Consider the following 25,526-nt stretch of genomic DNA (forward strand, 5'->3'; position numbering starts at 1 on the left):
AATGTGTCTTTTATTTTTACTTAAAAACCGAAGGAACTTTTTGGCCAACCCACACATGTTGTTGGACTCAGATCTTAGCAATTTTCAAAACAACTAACAGAAAAGGAACTCAGTACTGCTGACCCCACTTAGCTTCTCCACCATTCTCTGCAATGCCTTAAGAGAGATTCAAATGCTGTTCATGTTTTAGAGCATAAGCTCTTTTAGAGCCACTGAGGATATCCTTAATAGTAATTTATGTTGAAGAGAAATAGTGTACTGTATTTCAAAAGGTATCAAGTGAGCTGATCTTCCTCCTGTCCTTCTTGCTTATTTCTCTTTCAACCAGTCCTTAAGAACAGAGGCACCAGATTCACCTGTCCCAAGTCACATGTGCAGGCAGCACAGTCTCTGGTACTATATGATTACTGAAACATCTTGGCTTCATTCTCCCACTTGCAGCAATACAATTACCATTTAGGTCGAAATTCTAAGATAAACATATCATTACTCAAAAGGGCTTGTGGATAAGCAGTCTTAGCGTTCAGTACTTTCAAAACACTACAGAAGTCAGAAAATGAGTAAGAAAGGACTTACTGTACATTTACCTAATCTCTCTTAAACTATGCTGTAGAGCTGGAAAGAGCTCCCACTGTTATTGTAAGGAGGGACATAACAAGTAGGCTGCTACTGAGCTGGAAAATGGTGAAGGCAAAGCAGGCAGAACAGAGCATTTTAGAACAATCAGGCTGCTGCGATGTGGGAGGTCTAAGAAGAAAAGCAGAAATGGAGTACAAGGAGATGGCAAATGTTCAGGTGCCTTGAAATGAAGCAAGCCTGTGCCTAAGCAAAGAAAAAGAGCAAGTGTTGAGTTTTCAGGTTAAGATTACGAGTTCTGCTCCTCCAATCCTCTGCTTGTGGTTCCAATTATCCATGTTACATATTGGTCCCTAACAGTGAAGCCACGACAGCATCTTTCCACTCCTACCCTGGAAAGAGCTCTTCTCCATCTATTCATTCATTTGTTCATTCACTTGTCAATCAAACATTTCACTGAATTCCTACTAAGTACCAGGCACTGTTTCAGTTTTTGCAGTGCTTACAGTTCAGTGGAGGAGACAGTAGCAAACAGTATTAAGCAGTATGGCTACTACAAAAACAAAAGTTCAAGGTACTCCTGAATTTAACAGGGGTTAGGGGGCTGTTGCCCTCTCCCCATTCCTCTTTCATTAGTAACACCTGGAGGGAATGAGAACCCAGAAGTGATGGTCACTGTCGTTACACTGATTAGGTAGCGCTCTCTGAGTCTATAGCTTGACAGGTTAGGGAGGAAAGAAAGGGCTATGAATCCACTGTGTGAAAAAAGCCATGCCACTTATGGAGAAGATGTATGGTGGAACAGAGGAGAACCAGGCACACAGAGTTCAGGGTTTCATCCATCTTTTACTTTCCATCTGGAATTGGCAGCTTTACTGAGTGAATAGACAGGGTACTGGACTCTGGTGATGAAGCGTCTGGTGTAGACTACAACTGCAGCTTTGGGAGAGGCCTGACTTCAAATAGAAATCATAAACCTAGACTTACTGAATGATATCCTTGGTGGAAGGGGATATCATATTGGACCAGTGTTATGAAGACATCAGAATCATCTAGGTGCTTTCAGTAAAACACTGATACCCAGGCCCACTCCATACCAGTAAGAAGTAGAGTTTCTTGGGATGAAGCTCCAGCAACATTTTTGGTTTTTTTCACCTATAATTCTAGGTGATTCTATTGTGTAGCCAGATTGAGGATTGCTTTATTACATAATGAGATTCATTTGCTGGTCAGGTTTGTCTGGGACTTCAAAGTGTAATTTTTATAAGTATAGTACTGTGTGGAGAGCAAGTCACTTTGCACTAAAAGAGGCTGCCATGTTGTGGGGCTGGAATTTGTAAGGCCAAGTCCTGCCTGGAGACAATGGGGCTCCTCAAACTGCACAACCAGTTGAGATCTAGCAGGCAACATCCTACATGGAGTTGGCAGAATCTGGTATTTGCTGGGATAGAATTTTGGGAATCACAGACTGCAGGGGCAGCTGCATTTCTTGTGGGAAGTACTCCCATTTGGAGAGGGCAAAGCTCTGGCATTTTTATCATTCCTCTGGTTAGTGGGATCTGGTGGTGGTACTCGTTTCTAGGGCTTGGGTAGGCACACCTCAAATCATCACTGTCTGAAAGTGGCAGGCTCTTGTGGGTGCCACTCCATCTTGTTTTCTCTCTTTATCTTGCATCTGAGCTTGGACTAAGAGGCTGGCATGTTTGTCTAGTGGAAGTCAAGTTCTACTGTAGCAGGAGAATGAGTGGAGGAAAGGGATTTTTGAACTGCCACAGAGTAGTGCATGTTAACTAAGGTCAAGAAATTAAAGCTGAGAACAGGTAAGATTTGTGAGGGGCACAGAACAGGATCATGTTGTTTCTCACTGGGTATCCTAGGACACAGTTTTGGGTGGAACCTATAGTAGCAGCAGGAAGCTAAGAAAACTGGGCTCCTCAAGATTCTGCAAGCAGCACATTGCAGACAATTAAGCACCTTGCAAACAATTAATTGGCCTTGTGAGTTTTAAGTTCATATTGGGGACTGGACAATGGGCATGAATTGACCAACTCGCTGGTGAAGCTCAAGCTGAGAAGTCTCTCTCTTCCATTTATTTGTCCATTCCTTTCCGCAACAAATAATGCTAAATTTGGGCTAATATTTCAAAAGTGAAATATCACTTTTGGTTGGATATGAAACTGAATAAGGGAACTGGCAATTAACCTGTAATGAGCAACTGTAGCAATTTCATTTTCTTGGTTTCATGGATGTGAAGCTGATGCTGTGCTAGTTTTATGTGTCCTCTTGATCCTCTGGAATGCCGAAAATATGGTGCACATTTAATATTTCTGGCACCGTGTGGCTGGAGCTCGGCTGATACTTTATGCATATTATGTACCTATTTCTAAGAGTTTGGCTGGACAACTCAGATAAACATATTTGAGATGAGAAGTAAGATATGGGGTGATTTCTGCATTGGGAGTATAGTGTGGCCTTAAATATAACTCAAGGACTGTCTTGTCCTGATTATTTAAGAGATTTCTGGAGTCATTAATAAATGTCTTGATCATTTTAACTGCCCAACTCAGTGATCCCAATTAGAAACATAAGAGCTGTGACAAGGATTAGCAGGAAAGAGGTAGAAATGATTTAACTAATACTCCACTGATCTCTTCCCTCAATTATACAATAACTTTAAAATGTCATTTTTTGTTTTGTTCCTTATTATGTTCCTCCCACAACTGAGAAAAGTATTCTGTCTCCTGCTAGTTTTCTATACCCAGATATTTTATAATTAACACACTGACATTTATTTTCTTAAGAGTACTACATACGTTTATTTTTATAAATAAACTACATAAGAAAACCCTTGCACTTTGTTGGTGGGAATGTAAATTGTTGCAGCCATTATGGAAAACAGTATGGACGTTCCTCCAAAAACTAAAAACAGAATTACCATATGACCCAGAAATCCCACTTCTGGGTATATATCCAAAGGAAATAATGAAATCTGGATCTTGAAGAGGTATCTGCATTCCCATGTTCATTGCAGCACTATTTACAATAGCCAAGATATAGAAACAACCTACATGTACCCCTATGTTCATAGCAGCACTATTCACAATAGCCAAGACATGGAAACAACCTAAATGTCCATCAATGGATGAATCGATAAAGAAGATGTGGTACATATATACAATGGAATACTACTTAGCCATAAAAAGGAACAAAATAATGCCATTTGCAGCAACATAGAAGCAACTAGAGATTATCATACTAAGTGAAGACAGAAAGAGAAAGACAAATACCATCAAATACCATATGATATCACTTATATGTGGAATCTAAAATATGACACAAATGAACCTATCTATGAAACAGAAACAGAATTACAAACATAGAGAACAGACTGGTGGTTGCCAAGGGGGAGGGGTTTGGGACAGGGATGGACTGGGAGGTTGGAGTTAGTAGATGTGAGCTATTATATATAGAATGGATAAACAACAAGGTCCTACTGTATAGCATAGAGAACTATACTCAATATCCTATGATAAACCATAATGGAAAAGAATATTAAAAAAAAGAATGTATATATATGTTTAACTGAATCACTTTGCTGTACAGCAGTAATTAACACAACATTGTAAATTAACTATACTTCAATTAAAAAAAAAAGAAACAACCTAAATGTCCATTGACAGATAATGGATCAAGAAAATGTGGTGTATATATACAATGGATTATTAGTCAACCTTAAAAAAGGAAATCCTGCCATTTGTGATACATGGGTGAACCTGGAGGACATATGCTAAGTGAAATAAGCCAGAGACATAAAAACAAATGTGTATGATTTCACTTACATGTCGAATCAAAAATAGTCAAGTTCATAGAAGCAGAGGTAGAATGGTGGTTGCCAGGGGTGAGGGGGTCAATGGGAGGACATGGGCAGATGTTGGTCAAAGGGTACAAAGTTTCAGTTGTGCAAGATGAATAAGTTCTGGAGATCTAATGTACAGCATGGTGACTAGTTACTATATATAGCAAGTATAACAATACCTCATTGTATACTTGAGATTTGCTAAAAAAAAAATGGTGAAGTGATGGATATATTCATTAGCTTGATTTTGGTGATCATTTCATAATGTATACATATATCAAAACGTCAAGATGTATACTTTTAATATATACAGTTCTTCTGTGTCAATTATACCTCATTAACAGTGAAAAAAAAAAGGAATGCTATATAAGGTGTGAAATCATTTTTCACAGTATTAACATCTAATAACAATTAGGCAGTGGCTACCTTACTTTCTTATTTCACTCACATAAGTAAAATCAGCTGGAAGGCAAAACCAAGAAGGTGAACACAAGGCCAGTAATCATCTTACACCTTACCAAAGGCACTCGTGACAAGTAAGGAGCAAAACAGGTAATTCCAGGGTATTACTCTAGCATGTTATATACTGGAATATGGTTAATTATGCAGTAAGAAAAAAAAAGGGAGAGTTTACAAAAACAGACATTATATGGTCTAAGCGTTCTGGTCCATGTTTATTTGAGAGATAACTATCCTAATGGTGTCTGGGATATTCAGAATCCATGCTATGGTGTATATTAGTCTTCTATTCTTGGAACTAATCTTTGGGGATTAGGAAACTGGATAGTGTACAGATTTCATCTTAAAAACATTTTTTATAGTTTGTGTTATACAAGGGGACATACACATAATTGTAGCACACTAACTCAAAGTGTTTAAAATTTAAAAGACATTTTAAAAAAGTCTTTGAAAGTTATCAATATAAAAAACATTTATACAAAAAAGTAATGATGAAGTTTATAAATATAGAAATAATAAACTTTGTGTGATAATTTTAATATAGAAGGCCACAGAGTAGTCAGATCAGAGACAATGTCCTCAGTCCATTTCCAAAGTTAAGGAACTGAAGTAGATGAAGAATATGAAGATAATGCAGTGAAAGTTTCACTTTCTATTCTTGGCCTCCATGCTTATTTTTTAGTAAGTTGCAGTGCTATTCTCTCAATGAGTTCAGTAATTTTTAGTGGTATGTGGGCCACTCAAGGGGTATATGAGAAAAAGAGAAGTTAATATTTTCATGTGCAATTATAAAGTTCTCTTCTTTGTCTCTTCTATTTTACTGTCTTATATATAATTCTAACAAAATCCCATGAGGAGTAAAGGAAAGGAAAATAATTTTAATGTTTTAAAGTATACATTTTAAATAGAAACGGCAAGGAAAATAAATATTTCCCAAAGTCACATGATGTCAGCATAAGTCAATGCAACTTTCTGCTCCATTGTTTGCTTTGTTTACATCTCAATAACAGATAATTTTTTTCCTCACATGTCCAAATGATATTTTCCTTTCCTTTCTCTTCCATTTTCCTTTGATCTCTTGTTTTCTTTGTTGATCTCCTCTACCAATCACTGGGACTAAATCAAATTTTTCTTATTTATAAGCTATTTTGTAATGGAGACAATGGATTTTTACAATTTTTTGAAACAAATGTAAGTTGTATCTTTTTTTAATGGTCTTTCGACAATCTCTTGTTCAGGTTATCACCTGGAATTTGTTTCCTTTCCTAAAATAATATATTTATAAGTTTTAAAATTTAGTTATGGTAAAGAAAAACCCTACATCTTTTTTTAAAATTAATTTTTACTGGAGTATAGTTGCTTTACAATGTTGTGTTAGTTTCTGCTGTACAGCAAAGTGAATCAGCTATACGTATAAATATATCCCCTCTTTTTTGGATTTCAAACCCATTTAGGTCACCACAGAGCATTGAGTAGAGTTCCCTGTGCTATGCAGTAGGTTTTCATTAGTTATCTATTTTATACATAGTAGTGTATATGCCAATTCCTATCTCCCAATTCATCCCACCCCCTCCTTCCTCCCTTGGTATCCATACGTTTAAGAAAAACCCTACATCTTTTTGTTCTGTATTGTAGAACACTAACTGTTTGTAAGTGGAAGGATTCTATATATACCCATCTAGTTTTAACTCCCCTTTGAATTCCAGTCTGAACCTCTAAATGATTGACTGACATTTTTTATACTGATGTCCCATTAGCACCTCAAACACAGTATGTCCAAAATTCATTACATTCTCTCCAAATTTACTTTATTTTTCTCTTTCTTATTTCTGTTAAAGGTATCAGCAACCTCCCCCCAAAACCAAAGCTGGAAACTTTAAGGTGATCTTTGAGTTAAAAAAATAAAAGTCCTTTGGCTCTATATTATTCAGTTAGGCACAAATCTGTGTTAGTTCTGTGATTTGTCTTGGATCCATTCCCTCTTTTTCCATTCCTCTGCTCCTACTCCATTTTAGACCCCAATTACTCTTGAATTAGTTCCTAAGTGGTTCTTGCATTTTTAGTTTTTCCCTTTCCCTTTTACCTAGCACTCTGCAGCCTACATGGTAACATTATGGAAGACCCTTAGGAAATCCTGAGACTCCAGTAACTGCTGTGTAGAGATATTTTCCTTCCTAGGGCTATTGCCCTTAAGCAAGATGAGTCAAGATCTGTGGATCCCTTACAAGGAATAGCTTGTTTATCCATAGTCAGTAAGAACAATTTGTAGTACGTACCTAAAAGCTCTCATTCAAAGTTTCATTTTGATAATATTAAGTCTAAAGTTTCTTCGAATTTTGAGAACAAAAGAAATTCTTCAATTTAGACTTACACTTGCTTATTCTTTATATAAATACATACATTTATTTATATTTAAGTTAAAGGTTAATGAGAAAGAAGGTTGTCCTTTAGTATCCCAAATAAAGGTAAGAGAAGATAGTGACAGGATGTTACCAGATGCCTTGAATCATATAATAAAAGCAGTGAGGCCGTTTCTTGAGTCTCCTTTTGAAAGTTGCAGAGCTTTGGCTATCAGTCTCAGACAAACCCCTTGGTGTCGTCTTCTCCCAACAGCCACATGAGCTTTGCTGACACTGGGGGCTTAGAAACTAGACAGTGGGAGATTGCAAGCTTGAGACAGAAGGTCAACTAAAGGTAGAATCTGGAAAGAATCTGGCACTGAAATAGATTGGGAATATCGGGAGAGTGAAATTCTTTAACTGGTCTCTGGTTCTTGCTGTTTTAAAATTTCGATTTCATTGGGATCAAGGGCAAAAGAGATGGGAGACACTTTAAAAGTAATTTTCCAAATGACTTTCTAAAATACAGCTGATAGTGTCACTTTCCTTCTTTAAAACCTTTAATAGCTCCCCACTCCTAAAATGTAAACTCCCTAGCATAGCATTTAAGGCCCTCTATAACCAAAAGCTCCCCCTATCTTTCCAGCCTTATCTGTAGCTAAAATGCTCTTCAGAGAAGCCCTGTGCTTTCCAATCAGCCTGTGTTATTTCCTTTGCCTGGAATGCTGCCTCCTGACTATGGCCCTCCTCCCAACACTTTTTCTTACTGAAATCCTACCAATAATACAAGGTTTAGGTCCACTATCACCTTCTCCATGAAGCTTTAGGAATCCTTCTGTTAACTGGAAGAAACTCCTTCCTTCTCATTGATTTTCTAGAACTTTAACTATAAATCTCATAGCACATGACACATTCCACTTTGAATTTTAATCGGTTGTATCAGTCTTATATTCTTAACTAGATTGCAAGTTTTATAAGGGCAAGGGACCGTCTTTCTCATTTCTGTTTCCTTATAATAGTTTCCATCATGTAGGCACTCAATGTTTGTTGTCTTAAACTAGTAGTTGATATTAGCATTTTTTCTTTTATTTTCTTCTTCTTTTTACCAATTTCTATAAGTGCATTGTCTACTGCAAACTATTATTTTTCAGGTGTTCATTCTTAACTTAGTCATTAATTCAACTATCAAGTATTTATTGAATGCTTGTTACTTGAAAGGCACTATGCTAGGGGCTGGGGGTACAATGAATACAATATAATCCCTGTCCTCAATGAGCTTGGAGTTTAGTAGAAGATGCAGGTAAGTGGATAGGCGATTACAATGCCATTTGATAAATGCTACACAGGGCCATCATTTAAGGTTGTACAAATTGTGCCTTATATGAGAGAACCCAGAAAAGAGGTAAGTGGAGCATGAAATGTAGCCCCATCCTCTCCTTTCCAAGCTTTGCGCCCTTACATGGTGCTGTGTATCCCTAAACAAAGGATGCGTTTTTATCTAATGCACACAGAGACTCTGTATATGATAGTGGTCCCAATGCCACTATAAGAGTAAGTAAAAGACTTTCTATGAGCACTTGGGAAGGGTACTTAGTCCCAAACTTGAGGAGTTAAGAATGAGTTCCATGAAGAAATGCTATATAAACAGCTTTTCAAGACAAATGGGAGTTACCCAGGTGAACAGAAATGAGAAGAATGCTTCAAATAGAGACAAATACAAAGAGACAGCATATAAGGAACTACAAATAGTTAATTATGGCTGGAATCTAAGAGCAGGGAGGGTGAGCTTGGAAAACAAAGCAGAGTCCAGATCATGAAGGGCCTCAAAAACCATGGTGAAGGTTTGAATTTTATTTTGAAGGCAATGGGAAGTCACAGAGCCATTCTGACGATGACCAGATCGACATTTCAAAAACCTCACTGGTTGTAGGGTAGAACTGGGGGAAGGAGGCTGCAGGCAAGGACAGTGGGAAGTTGCAGGAGGTCAGGCACGAGATATTGGTGATCTGAGTGAAGACAGTTGGGAAGTGGAGATGAGAGAATTTCAGACCTACTTAACAGCAAAGACAAATAATAATTTTCCATAAAGTTTGTTCCACCAGTCAAGAAGGTGAGAAAATCCACTATTTCAATCAAACAGGCTGAGTGGTATGGACGAAAGTGTGGGAACTTCGTAGTTAGACAATACAGAGTTTGAATCAGGGTTCTACCACTGGTTAGCCGTGGGATCTTGGGTAAGTCTCTTAGCCTTTTTGGCATTAGTTTCTTCACCTGTTAAATCTGTAACAACACACTTGAATAGTACACTTAAAGTGTTGTTGGGAGTTTTAAATTAGATATTATATCTGTAAGTGCTTGATTCATAGTAAATACTTACTGTAAAGCTAGTTTCCTCCTTTTCTCCTCTTTCCTTTCCCCAATTGATCCTTTAATAGGAGAGCCATTTACAACACCCTGAAATTGTATAGATACAAACTTAAAAAAGCAGAGTTGTCCCCAAATGGAATGTCAGGTAGGGCTTTTCAGTGTTAATGGTGAACTCTTTATGGTGAACTCTTTAACTCTAATGCTTTACAGTGTTAATGGTGAACTCTTTATGTTGGAGCAGTAATTTATACTAGTGACTCTTACAGTCTACTGGGTCATATATACTTTTGGCAATCAGAAGAAAGCTTATGAACCTGTTCTCTAAAAAAATATATATAGCACATATGTACAACACTTTACATATAATTTTAATTAGTTCAAAGACCTTCTAAAACTCGTGATGAACTCTATTAAACATTTTCCTTTATGCTAATTCATTTAATTTTAAAATTTATGACAGTTGATAGTGACGTAGCATTTATGCATATGGTAAATTGGGCTATTTCTGTAGATTTACAGTTTAGTGTTTAACAATAGCTTATACTTTCAAATAAGTTCTCTTAAGAATGGCTATGTGGATGTTTTCTGAAAAGTTGACGTTAAAGAAATAGGAGAAAACATTTTAGCTAGGACATAAAAGTTTGCTTTTATGACATAAAAACATACTGGCTCATACTGAGGCAGGAGGTAGATGGGCCCTTAGGGCAAACGGTTTGAGTTCGTTCTCTGTAGACGGATGCTCCGAGATGGGAATAACAGGACAATTTAGAGAGGAGGCTGGGCCCTGCCCAGATAGCAAATAACGAGACCATATATTCCTCATTCTCGAAGTCAGGAGGCCTCCCCAACTATACATGCGCAGAAAGCCTCCTTGGAGGTCAAAAGGGGAGTGATGTCAAGTGGCCAAATCTACCCATAGGTCTCTTCAGTAGAATCCATCTTAGCTAAGAGATGTGCACGCACACATGCGAAAATCCTGAGATATGCCAAATATGGACTTTGAACCAGGCAAATCAAAATGATTGGCCAAAGGAAACCCGCGTAAAAGTGATTCAAACTGCCACGAGGGTGTGACTCTCTCCCTGAGCCCGCCCGTGTGTCTATCCACATGTACTGTACTTTTTTTTTTTTTTAATTAATTAATTTATTTTTGGCTGTATTGGGTCTTCGTTTCTGTGCGAGGGCTTTCTCCAGTTGCGGCGAGCGGGGGCCACTCTTCATCGCGGTGCGCGGGCCTCTCACTATCGCGGCCTCTCTTGTTGCGGAGCACAGGCTCCAGACGCGCAGGCTCAGTAGTTGTGGCTCACGGGTCCAGTTGCTCTGCGGCATGTGGGATCTTCCCAGACCAGGGCTCGAACCCGTGTCCCCTGCATTGGCAGGCAGATTCTCAACCACTGCGCCACCAGGGAAGCCCTGTACTTCTTTTTTTCCTAATAAATACTTTACTTGTTTCACTACTTTCCATCTTTGTGGGAATTCTTTTTCTGCAAAGCCGCAGGGCCAGGGCCCTGTCACTGACACTGGTCTGGTGGCTAGGATTCGGTGCGCTCACTGCCGTGACCTGACCTCAATCACTGGCTGGGAACCGAAACCCTGCTTCAAGCCGCTGCAGGCCGAGGCCACCCAAGATCAATATTAGAGGATAAGCCTCTTCTGATAAAATGCCATCATCTAATAGTATCATGTATCAGGAGCTCTAATGAGCCTTGTGGTACATTTTCCTATGATCTGCGATATTTGCGACCAGAATTCCAGCAACAATCATTTATCCACTTCTGTTTACACTAGACAATTGAGAACTGTGTCCAAGCCACTGGTCAAATTACACACAGTATACTGTGCTCTAAAAAGGATGTATACAATAAAAATTCAGATTCAAAACAGGGTTGTGATGGATCACAGCCAAGTCCCAAACTTTGTAAGTCAAGAGGGAGAGTTACTATGCTTAGTTTCTTATTCAGTCACAAACATTCCTGTGGTAAGGAGTCATGAATTAAATGGTGGGCTGTGGAGGGCAGGATAGGTATACAGAATAACACGTATTAAGACAAATAACTTTTATCCTGTGACAGTTCATGAAAATAGGTGCCATAGCTCACAAGATTCAGATTATGACTTGGCAGTTTTTCCTGAAAATTGGAAATGAGCTCCCTCTGTCTTTTTAAAAATTGCTTATACACATAATACATCCAGTAAACCTGTTAAAAAACCAAAGCCTGGATTAGGTGTTTTAAGGTTCCCTTTACTGCAACTCCTACATTGCTTTTTAATTCACACAACTTTTGAAAGGTTACGAGAATAGGGAATCTACAGGACAGGTTTTAGTTCATGGACCTTTTAAAGTAAGTTATCCTCCATCACTTGACAAATGTAGAGTTATATAGGAGAGTTTTCACTGTTACTTTTAAGCCTCATATGATGTCTACTGTGTTCAAGTTGCATTAATATCTAAAATGTTTCCTTATAATCTGATATAAAACCACAGACCAAAACATTTGCTGACAAGAAGGCAAGGAAAAAGTCAGGAAAAAAGCCAAGTTTAACCATACCCAGTACTTACAGGTCTAACAAGACCAAGAAAGAATTCTTTGCATATTTGGAACTTATAAAGGAGATTCACTTCCTATTCTTTATCAGAATGCTTAAGATACAAGTATAAAGAGGCTTAATGTTTTCTGACAGGTAGAAGATCTCATACAAAGTAGTTTAAAGTATTATATTAATCTGACAAACTAGGCAGATACTATCTGGAGCTAGAGAAATTTACTATAGGGATAACACACGTGCTGAATTGGTTTAAAGTGTTTTCAGAGTCATTTGGTCCCCTTTGAGCACACACTTGGCATAGGATAACCTCAGATGCCTGAGGCCAAAAGCTAGGGAAAAGCTTGAGCAAAAAGAGGAAGAAGACAGCTAGAGAGAGAAAAAGGGACTGGCAAAAGGTAAGGGCTACGAGTGATCATCATAGTATCACAAAACTTGGTTTAGCTTGGTTAAGGGATCCAGGAAATAATGAGGTGGGACTAGAGGGTGGAAGCCTTCTATTACCGCAGTACAAATTAACTTCCAACCTAACATCCGAAAGCCAAATAACCTTGGCCTCCAGGGAAATGTAAATGAACACAAATGGAGTATTATCTTATTTTAAAAAATAGCTGCAATGTTGTGCCTTGCTTATTATAAATCTGATTATTTTCATTTGAAAACAGATGTCATATTTTAAATTTAATCCTTACATGCCAAGGGTAGAAAGCATCAGCTACTCACAATGTTTAGTCATAGAATTGCCACAAATATCATCTCTTGTGTAGGCTTCTGACTCAAATGTTATTCAGAAGTATTTATGTTTTGCTCTTTTGTTTTGTTTTTTCAGTTTTGTTTTGTTTTGTTTTAAAGAAAAGAATCATAACACACATGGCTTATTACTGCAACTGGCTCTTATGTTCTCAGATTTCTTCCGATGACAAAAGAAAAGCACTGATTTCGTGCCAAGAATATAACATTTTAAGAGTAAGATGTGCTGTTCCTAATATTTTCCAAAGGGTTGTTGACAAGTCAAAGTGAAATGCAAAGATTCCTTCAATTGCTTTCTTAGATAATCTTTTGATGTGATACACTATCAGTGATGAAATCCTTGTGGTCTTATAACCACTAAATATAATCTAGATAGAGAGTAATTATTTTTAAAGTCTCATGTGTTTCAGTGACTAACATAGCATTATGATGTACTGCTGAAAGGACTCACTGAAAGTAAACACCAGTTGGAGTTTCATTTTGCTCTGGTCAATGTTGTTGGCCATTTTCCTGTCTGAGACCCATCACTAGCTCAAGAGTTGGATCCTACTACATTATTTTTCCACAGCGGAGAAAATAGTATAACCCAATAACACTTTAAAGCATGCTGTTGTGCTAAGTCATCATTCTCGCTAAACATAATTTACTTCTAGGAAAGAGGTGGATTCACCATCATGTATTGTCAAGCCGAGATATATGAAACTTTGATCTTAGGTTGGTAGTAGGGCAGTGTGAGTAATGGTTGCTACGAGTATCAAAACAAATCATACGTTTGCCCATAAATAATATTTGATTAATGCTAAAGATCAAAATTTCCTTTGAATCTGAGTAATCTGCTCAAGGATATAACAATGAACTCTCCTCTGGGTTCATTTAATCCACGATATGGACGGTAGACTACCTCTGCCTCTCCCTATTGATCTGAATAGTTATAACCCTTAATTCTTAGATTTATACACTTGCCCTCTGAGACTAATTCAGCATGTTTCCCTTGTATGCCCAGGGAATCTCATTCTAGTTTAGCAATTGAAGATGCAGTTTCTCATGTGAGTTTCAAAAAAAGATGATTATCTCTGCAGGAAGACAAGAGTGAGACCTTGCCATGTTTTTCATTTAAATGTGACACAAAGCCTGAATTGACTTTATCCTTGTTTTGATGCAGAGGTCTTCCTACTCCCATAAGCCCTAGCAACAGATGCAATCTGTATTTGTTTGGCTTGTCAAACTAAACTTGACTATACAGCAGCAAGGATCAGCACAAAATCTGATCCACCCTTGGAACAATAGTATACATTTCAGAGACTAGGGACTCCACTCACTTGAGACTATCTAAATTTCCTTGATGCTGACATAACTTTGTTCACAAAATGTCTGGATATACTTGATTATATAATGCCTCACTGCTTTATTTAACCTGAAGGGTAAGGTGAATTAAAGATTAACTGACAAGTGAGATTTAGTAGGACTTAAGTCTGGCATGAAGAAGCCTCTACCTGGAATCCTAATTAAACTAAAATCTTTGTAGTCCTCCTTTTTTTGCCCTATTCTGGGGGGGAGCAATGTTTTATCCAGATAAGAAATGGCAGATTCTAAAAGTTTCTGATGTATTTAATGTGGGAGCTAGGCCCAAAACAAAAGCCTTATGAAGTGGTAATTGTAAAGAAGGCATCTCATAGCAAAAAGTTGCTAATCAGTTGTAATTACAGGAAAAATAGTTAATGAATACATAATTAAAAGAGTATCATATATCTTCCGATTATATATAGTTCTTCAGGTACATGAATAAGCAGTACTCAGATTTGTTCTGTCTTCTATGTGATTTTAGATAATACATTCAATACATCTGGTCATCGTAGAATACTTCCTTCCTATTTGTATTACAAAAATACTCTAGACCTAATTTGTATGTCAAATGAGTGATTTTAATATTATCATATTCTAGACAAGTGGTTCACTTATTCTCTCAAGTTGTTCAATATTTTGCTACTTGTAAATCCAATATTGAGAGCTTTTCCTTTTATTGAACTATACTTGATTTCATTTAATATTTTCATTTGTTGAATTTTCAGTCTAACTTTATTACTAGGTTTTAACAGAAGATGTAAAACTAGAAAAATTACAATCAGTGCCTACCATTTTGCAAACAGAAAATTCCGAAGTCCAAATATGGGTTTGACATAAAAATCATAAAAATTTGTAAAGATAATCTGTAACCATACTGACTAGAATTGGCACCTCTGCTTTCTTCTCACAGTATTCAACTATGGCTTTCTTAATCTTTTCAAAATAGGACTGTGCCAGTTGCAGTGCACTGATTTCAGCTTAGAAGAAAAGCTGCTACTTGCTTGGAAATCACTGTTTTGTTTTTGTTTTTAATACCCACAGAGGAAAAAGATGAGACCTGATCAGAACAGCTCTCATGAAAGATCCTCCACTACTGTTTGACCAAAAATTGTAGGGCTCAGATGAATTAGGCACAGTGAGGTATCCTGAAGACATCAAACCCTAGAACTTAAAAAAAATTGATATAAAAATTTATAACACGAAATTTTCCATTTAAACCATTTTTAGGTGTACAATTCAGTGGCATTAAGTATACTTACAGTGTTGTATAACCATTACCACTGGTCATTTCCAAATTTCTTTATCATTCCAAACAGAAACTCTGTACCCATTAAGCAAAAACTCCCATTCTCCCTCCCATCCCCCAGCCAGCCCCTAATAGCACTAATGTACTTTCTGTCTCCATGAATTTGCCTATTTTAGATATTTTATACAAGGGGAATCATAGAATATTTGTCCTTTTGTGTCTGGCTTATTTAAACTGTTTTCAAGGTTCATCCATGTTGCAGCTTGTATCAGAACTTCACTCCTTTTTTACGGCTGAAAAATATTACATTATATGTATATACCACATTTTGTTCATTCATCTGTTGAGGGACACTTGGGTTGTTTCCACCTTTGGCCATTGTAAATAATGCTGCTATGAACACTGGCATACAAGTCTCTGTTTGAGCCCATGTTTTCAATTCTTTTGGGTATTTACCTAGGAGTGGAATTGCTGGTAATATGGTAATTCTATGTTTACATTTTGAAGGAATTGCTAAACTATTAAACTGTTTCCTACATAAGTTGCATCACTTTACATTTCCCCCAGCCATGCACCAGGGTTACAATTTCTCCACATTCTTGCCAACACTTGGGTGTGAAGTGGTACCTCACTGTGGCTTTGATCTGTGTTTCCCTAATGACTAATGATGTCAGGTATTTTTCATGTGCTTATTGGCCATTTGTATACCTTCTTCAGAGAATGTCTAAAATGTCTAAAATTTTGCCCACTTAAAAATTTGGTTGTCTTTTTGTTGTTGAGTTATGGGAGTTGTTAGTGAATAGAAATATAACTAATGTTTGTGTGTTGATTTTGTATTCTGATAATAATCCTTATTAGATATATAATTTACAAATATTTTCTACCATTTTGTGGGTGGTAAGGATTGCTGGCCACCACCAGAAGCTGGAAAAGGCAAAGAAAGATTCCACCCAGAGCCTCAGAAGGAGCATGGCTGACACCTTGATTTCAGACTTCTAGCGTCTAGAACTATGTTGCATTAAGCCACCCAGTTTGTGTTATTTTTAATGGCAGCCCTAGGAAACTAACACATGTTCAATTTTGATACCTTTTATTTCTTTTTCTTGCCTAATTGCTCTGGCTAGAATTAACACCAATCCTTCTCAAACCCTTCCAACAAACTGAAGAGGAGAGAACACTTCTTAACTCATGCTACAAATCAGCATTATTCTTCTACCAAAGCCAGACCAAGACACTGCAAGAAAAGAAAACTAACCACTGATGAATATTGATGTAAAAACTTCAACAAAATACTAGCAAACTGAATTCAGGAGCCTACTGAAAGGATTATACACCATGACTAAATGGAATTTACACTAGGAATGCAAGGATAGTTAAACATATGAGAAAATCAATCAACATAATATACCGCATTCATAGAAGGGAGGGAAAATCAATTATAATCATCTCCATTGATGCAGAAAAAACATTTAATAAAATTCAACACCATTCCATGATAAAAGCACTCAATGAATTAGAAGTAGAAGAGAATTTCCTTAATGTGGCAAAAGCTATATATGAAAAAAATGCAACTAACATCATATTCAACGGTGAAGGACTGAAAGCTTTTCCCCTAAGGTCAGGAAGAAGACAAGGATGCCTGCTTTTGCCACTTCTATTCAACAAAGTACAGATTCTACTTGTTTTCAATGTTTCTGTGGAGGAATGGGAGATCAGAGCTGCCCACTCTGCCGTTTTGCTGATGTTACTCCCAAACTCTAGAACTTTTATACTATCATCATACATAAAGCAGTACTTATTAAATTCACATATATGCAAATTATAGTACTGGAAAATAAAATTAATAGGTGAAATCAACTGAGTGCCTATAACTATCAGGCTTTGTTCTGAACCTTATTGCCTAATCTGAAATCTTCAAAACAATGCCATGAGGTAAGTATTATTTTCCCCATCTTATAAAGGAATCAGTGGTGACATGGAGAAGTTAAACAATTTGCACAAATTAACAGCTAGTAAGAAACAGAACAGAACAGTTAATGTAGTCTGACTAAAAAATCATACATTTAAATAGTATCCTTGTAACAGTCAGGGTTCCAACAAGCCCTGAGGATAAATTGAGGGGGTTTTACTTACCATGAGATTAATTACAAGGGTATGGGTGGGATGTAAGAGAATCATAAGGGATGGTGTAGTAAACCTGCACTACCAAAAGGCAGAGCTGTTGCCACCCCTAGAGCTAAAGGGACCGGGGGCTGGTAAGAGAGTGGTGTAGAGAAGGCTTACTGGAAAGCAGTGTTAACCTTTAGTAGAGGAACACAGCAAAACCGAGAAAATTTTGAGGGAAGAATCCAGGGGGATAAATATCCTGACCTCCCTCCTTCCCATAACTTGTCAGAGCTCCCCATTAGCTCAACAGCTGGAAGCCAGAAGACATGGAGGTCAGCCATCTGGGGCAGAGAGCAGGGTGAAGAAGTGTGGAGAATGGATCTATGATGGGAGGTAGGGCAAGTGGAAGATATCCAGTACAACCATGGATACACAGTAGAATTCAGTAAATATGCTTTAAGTTGAGATGTTTCCAACTTAGAGAGAGGGTGAGGAGGGGAAGAAGCATTAGTAAAGTCATACAGATCTGTACAGCAGACAAAGAGATGATGGAACAATATAAGCAAATGAATATCTAAAGTTCTCTTTAGCCCCATGATGAGAAAAATTATTAAAAGTACATCTGTGGGACTTTCCTGGTGGTGCAGTGGTTAAGAATCTGCCTGCCAATGCAGGGGACACGGATTCAATCCCTGGTCCGGGAAGATCCCACATGCTGCAGAGCAACTAAGCCCGTGCACCACAACTACTGAGTCTGTGCTCTAGAACCCACAAGCCACAACTACTGAGCCACCGTGCCACAACTACTGAAGCCCGAGCGCCTAGAGCCTGTGCTCTGCACCAAGAGAAGCCACTGCAGTGAGAAGCCCGCGCACCCTAACGAAGAGTAGCCCCCCCTTGCCGCAACTAGAGAAAGCCCGCCCACAGCAAGGGAGACCCAACGCAGCCAAAAATAAATAAGTAAAATTTATATTAAAAAAAATGTACATCTGTGGATAAAGAATGTCACCAGCCATTTCAGTAAACAAAGGATGTTGCAGCCATAAAGCCATTAGCCACTGCAGCAGCCCCTGATGATGCACCCTGAGGGGAATTCAGGATGGAGAAAAACAGGATAGTGGCCCAAGGCAGTTAAGATGCATATCAAAGGAATAATTTCAATAAGCCCAGACTCTTGCATCTTCCCATACACAGAAAAGCACTAAAATCATTAACTTGAGATGTCTGTTTTTGTGATTAGCAATAGTCTTTTGATGTTCAACTACATTTTTTTTTTTTTCTTAGCAAAAAGTCCTATATACCCTGGCTCCTCCCTTACCTCTTTGGAACAGTCCCTTAGAGCTATCCGAGAGGCTATATCCCCAGCTTAAGTTCTCAGTAAGTCCACTGAATAAAACATAATTCTCAAATTTTAGACTGCACATTTTTTTCAGTTGACACATCTCTATACAAATATTTAAAACTGTTTCTCAAAAATGACTTCCTGATGTTGGATTGAAGCATTAATAACTGAGCATACAATTTGTTCAGTCACTTGTCTATAAGCATGAATAATCATGGAGAGTTTGAGGAAGAAGGAACTGTTCATGATAGCATCTGGTTTCTGACAAGCAACACATTGGCTAATTTATTCAGAATGTGATGTGGGTCTTTATTTATTACCATTATTTTCAAATACTGTTATTACTTCATCTAAATAGTCTTGCTTCCAGATTTCCTTCACATGTTGAACTTTTAAATTTATTCACACTGTGATAGACTAGCATTTCACAGCATGACAAATGGTTTATAATTTATTATTTAATGAAAGAAATGAGTTATCCTTTTATTTGTATATGTGTTTTGACCTTTATGATAAAGTAAAATCAGAATAAACATAAGTCTGGAGATTAATACAATGAGTGGGATGTTTGGAAACATCTGACATATTTAAGAAGATTCAGTTATACAGGTCCACTTATTAGATACATCTTCCAAATGATGAATGCTTTATGAAAGTAGAGCCTTAAGCTTGTTAGCACTTAGAGCGTAAACGTTTATTTCAGGTCTTGGGTTCATACCCTGGGAGGAACTATTGTGATCTGAGAAAAATCAGAACAAGTCTATTTTTAAAAAACAGGACAAATGGCAGCATTCAGACTCAAAAGCCTTACTTGCTTACTGAGTTAAGGGTATGGCTTAGAGTCATATAGACTCATGTTGCAATCCTGGGTCTGACATAAGCAAACTAGATAAACTCTGAGTCTCAGTTTTCCTCATACATAAAATATGAGTAAATAATGCCTCCCTCATAGAATTGTTATGAAGAATAAAAAGAGATTACATATGAAAGTACTTATCACGGTGCTTAGCACACAAACACCAGTCAATAATTGGGATTCTTATCACTGTAAAGATTTCTTCCTAAGGCTATATATTACGGGGAATCCAGAAATATGTGATTCTCAACAGTATTTCTATGGGTTGAATGTACTGATATGCACTGTAATTGAAAATGGATATTTTTCAGTGGAATGATATGACAATACAGATTAATGCAGCAGCAGCAGTACTGTGGTGGTAGTAAAATAATAATAATGATAATAAACTTACATCAAAATAATTCAGATACCATGGCTTTAGTTCTAAAATGTCCTCATTTACTTATTAAAATTGCATATTAGTCATTTACTATACTGACTTTCTCTGAAACAGGTATATTTAGATTATTCCCTGTCAGATACTAGATACAGTTATGTAAGAGAAGGGTGAGTGATTTAAGATTTATAGCTAATATCCACTCAGATATTCTTTAGTTTGGTCAATTAAGCTTCTTCATCAAGGATGGCTTTAATTTAGTGTCAAAAGCCAATACTACCATTAGCTCTGCACTTCTGAGACAAGGATTATTGGATGCTTAAAATGGTCTAGGACCAAAAGTCTTAAAGTTCTCACTTGACTATATTTCCATTGATCACCATTCTGGATTACTCAGTTTATTTGCATAAGCTATCTGCAGGGAGGAAACTATTTCTGTTATTTTGCCAGGGGCAGATTCTTCCGTCCTTTTAGAAAAAGGGCCTGTCCTGGTTTATTAATGTTGCCTACATCTAGATACGTTTTTTTAAAACAGCTTTACTGAGCTATGATCGACATATAACAACATGCATATTCAAAGTGTACATTTTGATAAGTTTGACTGGGGGATTTGTAAACAAGCCCATTTGGCTCTCATACTCCCTATTCTCTAACTTGCCTTTTATAAAAAATAAAGGTGATGTTTTTGACCTCCAAAAGCTACTCTTTGTTTTATTTTTCAAAATGTTTAAGAACATAGCCAGAAGAGAGCGAGGTCATTTTGTTTCATACTCCTCATATTTGAAAGTTGATATCCTTCCTGAATTCTCTATCATCATAAAGCTTTGAGCCTATAGTAAACAAAACCCCCAAATACAACAAATTCCATCATGGTCAGCTTTCAGAACCTCTAATCAAGCCCCAGTGTTTTTCTACAATGGAAGGAATTGAAGCTACTTCTTGTAATTTCAGGAAGTAGATAAAAACAAAAGCACCAAAACTAAAACAAAACACCTTAGGCTATCATTTGAAGTTTCCTAAGCTTAGTATTGGCCCTGATGCTGCACAATGAGGAAAAAAGCTTGACTTCTTTTACTGGGAAAAGGTAGACAATCTCTTTTATGTAAGACTATAGACAGAACTTCAAAGCTCATTTGCTATGCAACCAGCTTCTGAAGAAATACACTTTTAGACCATCTGTTGCAGTGGGCAGGTAAGTAACTCATCATGATGTCATATGACATTTCTGTGTGCACTTACCTCTGCTGTGTGCTTTGCCACATTCCCCACGATGACAACGACCTTCCCTTTGAAGCTCTGGAGCATGGCAGTGTAAGGCCCTTGGGTAAGCTCCCCTTCCGCAGTAAACGCAGTGCTGAATGGAATGTTGATGCTGCCTGAAATGTGACCCCGAATAAAACTGAGAAGAAAAGTTAAGGAAAACATTTATTTGTGTGCAGACTTGAATGTGTGAGAGAAGCTCACAGAGGTAATTGATTCTCAGAAGAGAGTACCGTTAAAATCAAACAGAAATGGAGACCAGACTTGAAAATTCCAAGCAGACGAAACCAGTTTAATCATACAAGCGAAGATTTAGCTTATTTTGCAAGACAAGTGAGGCTAACTTGACCTGGGTCACTTGTTTATGTCTCTGAAAATCATAAGTGAAACTTAAATTGTTCCCCTGAATTGATATGAGATGATCACTTACCAATTCCCTTTAAGAAAATTCTAATATTGTAACCAATTGCTGAAAAATAGTCACTGCTGCTTTTTAACCATATACCTCTGAGCCTCTCTCCATGTTTTGGTTCCACCACTCCTGGTTTGCAAACTGTCTTTTGGTGTGTGCACAATAAACTTTTACTAATTACTACTTCAGTTATTCATCGGTTTTACTTTTTTTTTTTTCTGAACATTTGACAGTTCTAAACATCTTCCATGCTCACATGAGTATTTTATTTAAACAAAGTAAGGCACCTCTGCAGAAAAAAAAGTTAAATGTGAAAATGCAATGAACAAGTGAAAGGAAGAAGACTAGCCAAACATATTAAGAAGACTTTCCTGATTAAATGAAGTATTGTGAAAGTGATCAGAATGCAACAAATAAATGGCAGTCACATAGCTTGTATAATATTCATGGTTCTCAGTTCATTACTATTATTATGATTATTTTAAAGATCTGAAATATAGCCAAATGGATATTCTCAGATCTAACTTGATAATGCAAAAGCTTATCTACTTTGGGCAAGCAACTGCTAAATGGGACTCTATTTAGAATCGTTAGGTCATTAGCACTGGCTGGAAATATTTCTGTTGTTGGTTTATTTCTCAAGTAAACTTAGCTATTTGCATTCTTTCCAATTTTATGTTCTCTAAAGGGGGTGATGTTTTACTATATTTGTACTTTAGAAGGGTTTTAATGATTTCATTGACTATTACTTGTAATTTTGGAATTAAAAGCTTGTGTTAAGCTTAAAATATTTAGAAATATCATAAGATCTTAAAGAAAAAAATATTCCTTCAAAAGCAATTAAAAAGTACAATTTTAAAAAGTGAAATTAAAAAGATGATTCTTCATATAGAGTCTGTAGAGGAAGATTCTGAAATATTATTATTAATCAAATAACTTCTCAAAAAAGCATAAAATAAGAACTGCGAAAACTGCTCTGAAAGAGATGTATATGATGCTTTGATAGGATATATCAATTTGGGGAGGACAGGGAAGGTTTCCACTATGGAACTAAGTGATGGCCGAGGTAAAATTTGAATAATTAATAAAAGTTAATTAGGAAACAGGATGGAATGGAGGTGGTACAGGGTGGTGGAAAGGACAAACATTTTCAGGCAGAAATGTCAGGCATATATTGCGGAGGAACATGACCAATCAGGAGAAAGGAAGGAAGGCCAGTACTGGTGTAGAGGACAAAGACAGCATGAGATAAGATGAGCCTGGAAATGGATGCAGAGACCAGATCATACAGGGCCTTGCAGATCATGTTGTTAATATTGGTCTTTATCCTAGAGCAATGAAAATCAGAAAGTATTTTAAGCAGAGAAGTAATGGATCACATTTGCACTTTAGCAACAATGTGGAGAAAGGCTAGAAGGGGAGTGAATGTAAAGATTAGTTTATAAGGCATGTAGGCAGTATCTCATCTCCTCCCTAACAATCACTGATAACGACCATGAAGAGATGTTTGTGCCCAATAGAAGCATTTCCCCCTAAACTTCCACTTTAGATGTGCTCTTTACAAAATGGAAAAGTCGTAGAGTTTTAAAAAGTTATGTCACAAGCAACGAATATTCCCCCCTCCCCGCAAAAAGACTCATTTGTCATTCCTGTAGAAGGGGGAAAATTATAATTATTTATTGACATGACAGTTTCTCAGTTGCCCCAGTTTGTAGGTTCATCTTTAGAATACTACTTCTCTTGTTTCTCTGTCTCTCTTTTTCCCTCATTAATGGAGAGAGGAGAAATTTGAGGCTCTTGCTCTCAAGAATGATGGTGGAGGTTGAACACGTATCTTAAATTTCTAGTCAGCTGTTGCTTCATCCTTTTTTCTTTAAAGAAGGCATCTGGCATTAATAATGAGGGAAAGGACATAAAAAGTTCTGAAAAATGAAATGAGAGGTAGAATAAATATTATCATCCCAGCGTATACTGTTTAATTAGTGTCTTCTAGAATGAACAGAGAATTTATGATCATAAGGAGATCACCCTTGAATTTCATCAGCACTAGTTTTTCAAACATTTATAATTACTCAATACTCAAAATATCAACTGCAGTTTTCATGAACAGAAATGACTTTGTCCTCAGCATATAATTACTCCAATAGCACTTTAATCTTCAATAAGGACATACCTTAAAATAAAAATGATTGATTTTTCAGAAACTCTGAACCTAACAACTCAATTATTCTCAGCAAATATATCTACATCTGCTAGTCTGAATCAACTGGCAGAGAGAGTTTCTGTGTTTATCAAACAGCCAGTATCAACCATGAACATTTTTCCTTTCTAGTGCTTTTTGAATAGCAAAAGCAATACAAATCTATCCTAGTCAAATGCTCTAGCGGACAAGTCTGCACTGCCTGCCCACCTCCCACCTTCTTGTTTGAAAGGAGCTCAACTACTGACCCTGATGAAAGGGTGAGCCTAGGCTGTCATGTTTGTATCAGGTGATCCTGCCACGATCAGGAATGACAGTATAGGAGGGAGGCGAAGAGTGAAGGTGGATATCTGACACAGGCTGATATCCTGTGTCAGATAGGCTGAGACAGGTAGATTCTCTCCCTTCAAAATCAAAATAAAAGATAAAAGACAATGCTCAGACTGTGTTAAGCTTAACAGTGTAAAGTCACATTTGAGTGCCTTCTATATATATTTTATTCAGCCACATGTTAAAAAATTAGTGACTCTAGAAATAAAATTATTTATTTTACAAGATAAATTCTATAAATATTTGGTTTAAAAAAAAGTACCCATCTGTATCCAAATACCCAATATCTAACATCTGTATCTAAAACCATAGATAAGCATCTAGATGATTTTGTGGGTTCAATATCACCAATTTATTATGTACTTTTAAAGAAGACTTTAGTATGTCATACAAGTATGTCATAAACTTATCCTAGAATTTTCTTTTATGCTTTATGGTTTGATGTTTTTTAAAAAACCACTAGATTAAATATTAAAATGCTTGACAAAGTAAGATTCCAACAGAGTCTTTTGGGTAAGAGAAAAGTTATAATCCAAAATGCAAAACTATTTCAAACATTTTTCAGGCTATTTTAACACTTTGGAAGATAAGACACAAAAGAAAAGTCTTAAACCACACTTCCCCTATTCTTAGTTTAGTTCAATCAAAAAAATCCTGGAAGACATATAAAAGCACTCATCCAAGAACACTCTTGTCATAAAAATTCTAGTGCAAATTAGATTGGGTAAGCACAAATGGTTGTAGACAGGGTGGTCAAACCTGTAAATAGCTATCCTTAACTGCAAGACTGGCAAATAGCAGAGGAGAATGAGACTGGCCTAGTTACACATTAATATATTTACAATGGACATTTTCTTTTTAAGTAAGTTGGACAATGAAGACAATTTCGGTTATTTAAGGATCTTGTTTCCTTGGTAATTATTTACATTTCACTGCCTACATTAGAAATTCTCATGTGACACAAACATCATATGATGAAGTAGAACTTTTTAAGGCAATTTCTAAACACATGAGAGGCTGTCAGATTATACTGTAAAGGTAGGCAGTTGAATACTATTTTTAACCTTCTGAGTCTTTCATAATCATAATAAAATATTAGGTGTTTGAAAAATGAGCACAGAATAGATTCTGTATATTTTGTGTTAACTGGACAGAATACG

General features: G+C 36.9%; 1 protein-coding gene across 8 annotated transcripts in view; it reads right to left on the reverse strand.

The window, feature by feature from the left end:
- TBCK (TBC1 domain containing kinase) overlaps positions 1-25,526 on the reverse strand; it is a 249,778-nt gene that overhangs the window by 10,606 nt on the left and 213,646 nt on the right. For all 8 annotated transcript variants that reach the window (XR_005019963.1, XM_036852717.1, XM_036852718.1 and 5 more), the window contains one exon: positions 21,404-21,563. Coding sequence is in view for 7 of the 8 variants with exons in the window: in XM_036852717.1 (XP_036708612.1) it covers positions 21,404-21,563 (160 nt within the window). In the remaining variant the exon portion in view is untranslated. The remainder of the gene's footprint in view (positions 1-21,403; positions 21,564-25,526) is intronic.

The sequence above is a fragment of the Balaenoptera musculus genome, chromosome 5 (assembly GCF_009873245.2).
Source record: "Balaenoptera musculus isolate JJ_BM4_2016_0621 chromosome 5, mBalMus1.pri.v3, whole genome shotgun sequence".
In the NCBI taxonomy this organism is placed as follows: domain Eukaryota; kingdom Metazoa; phylum Chordata; class Mammalia; order Artiodactyla; family Balaenopteridae; genus Balaenoptera; species Balaenoptera musculus.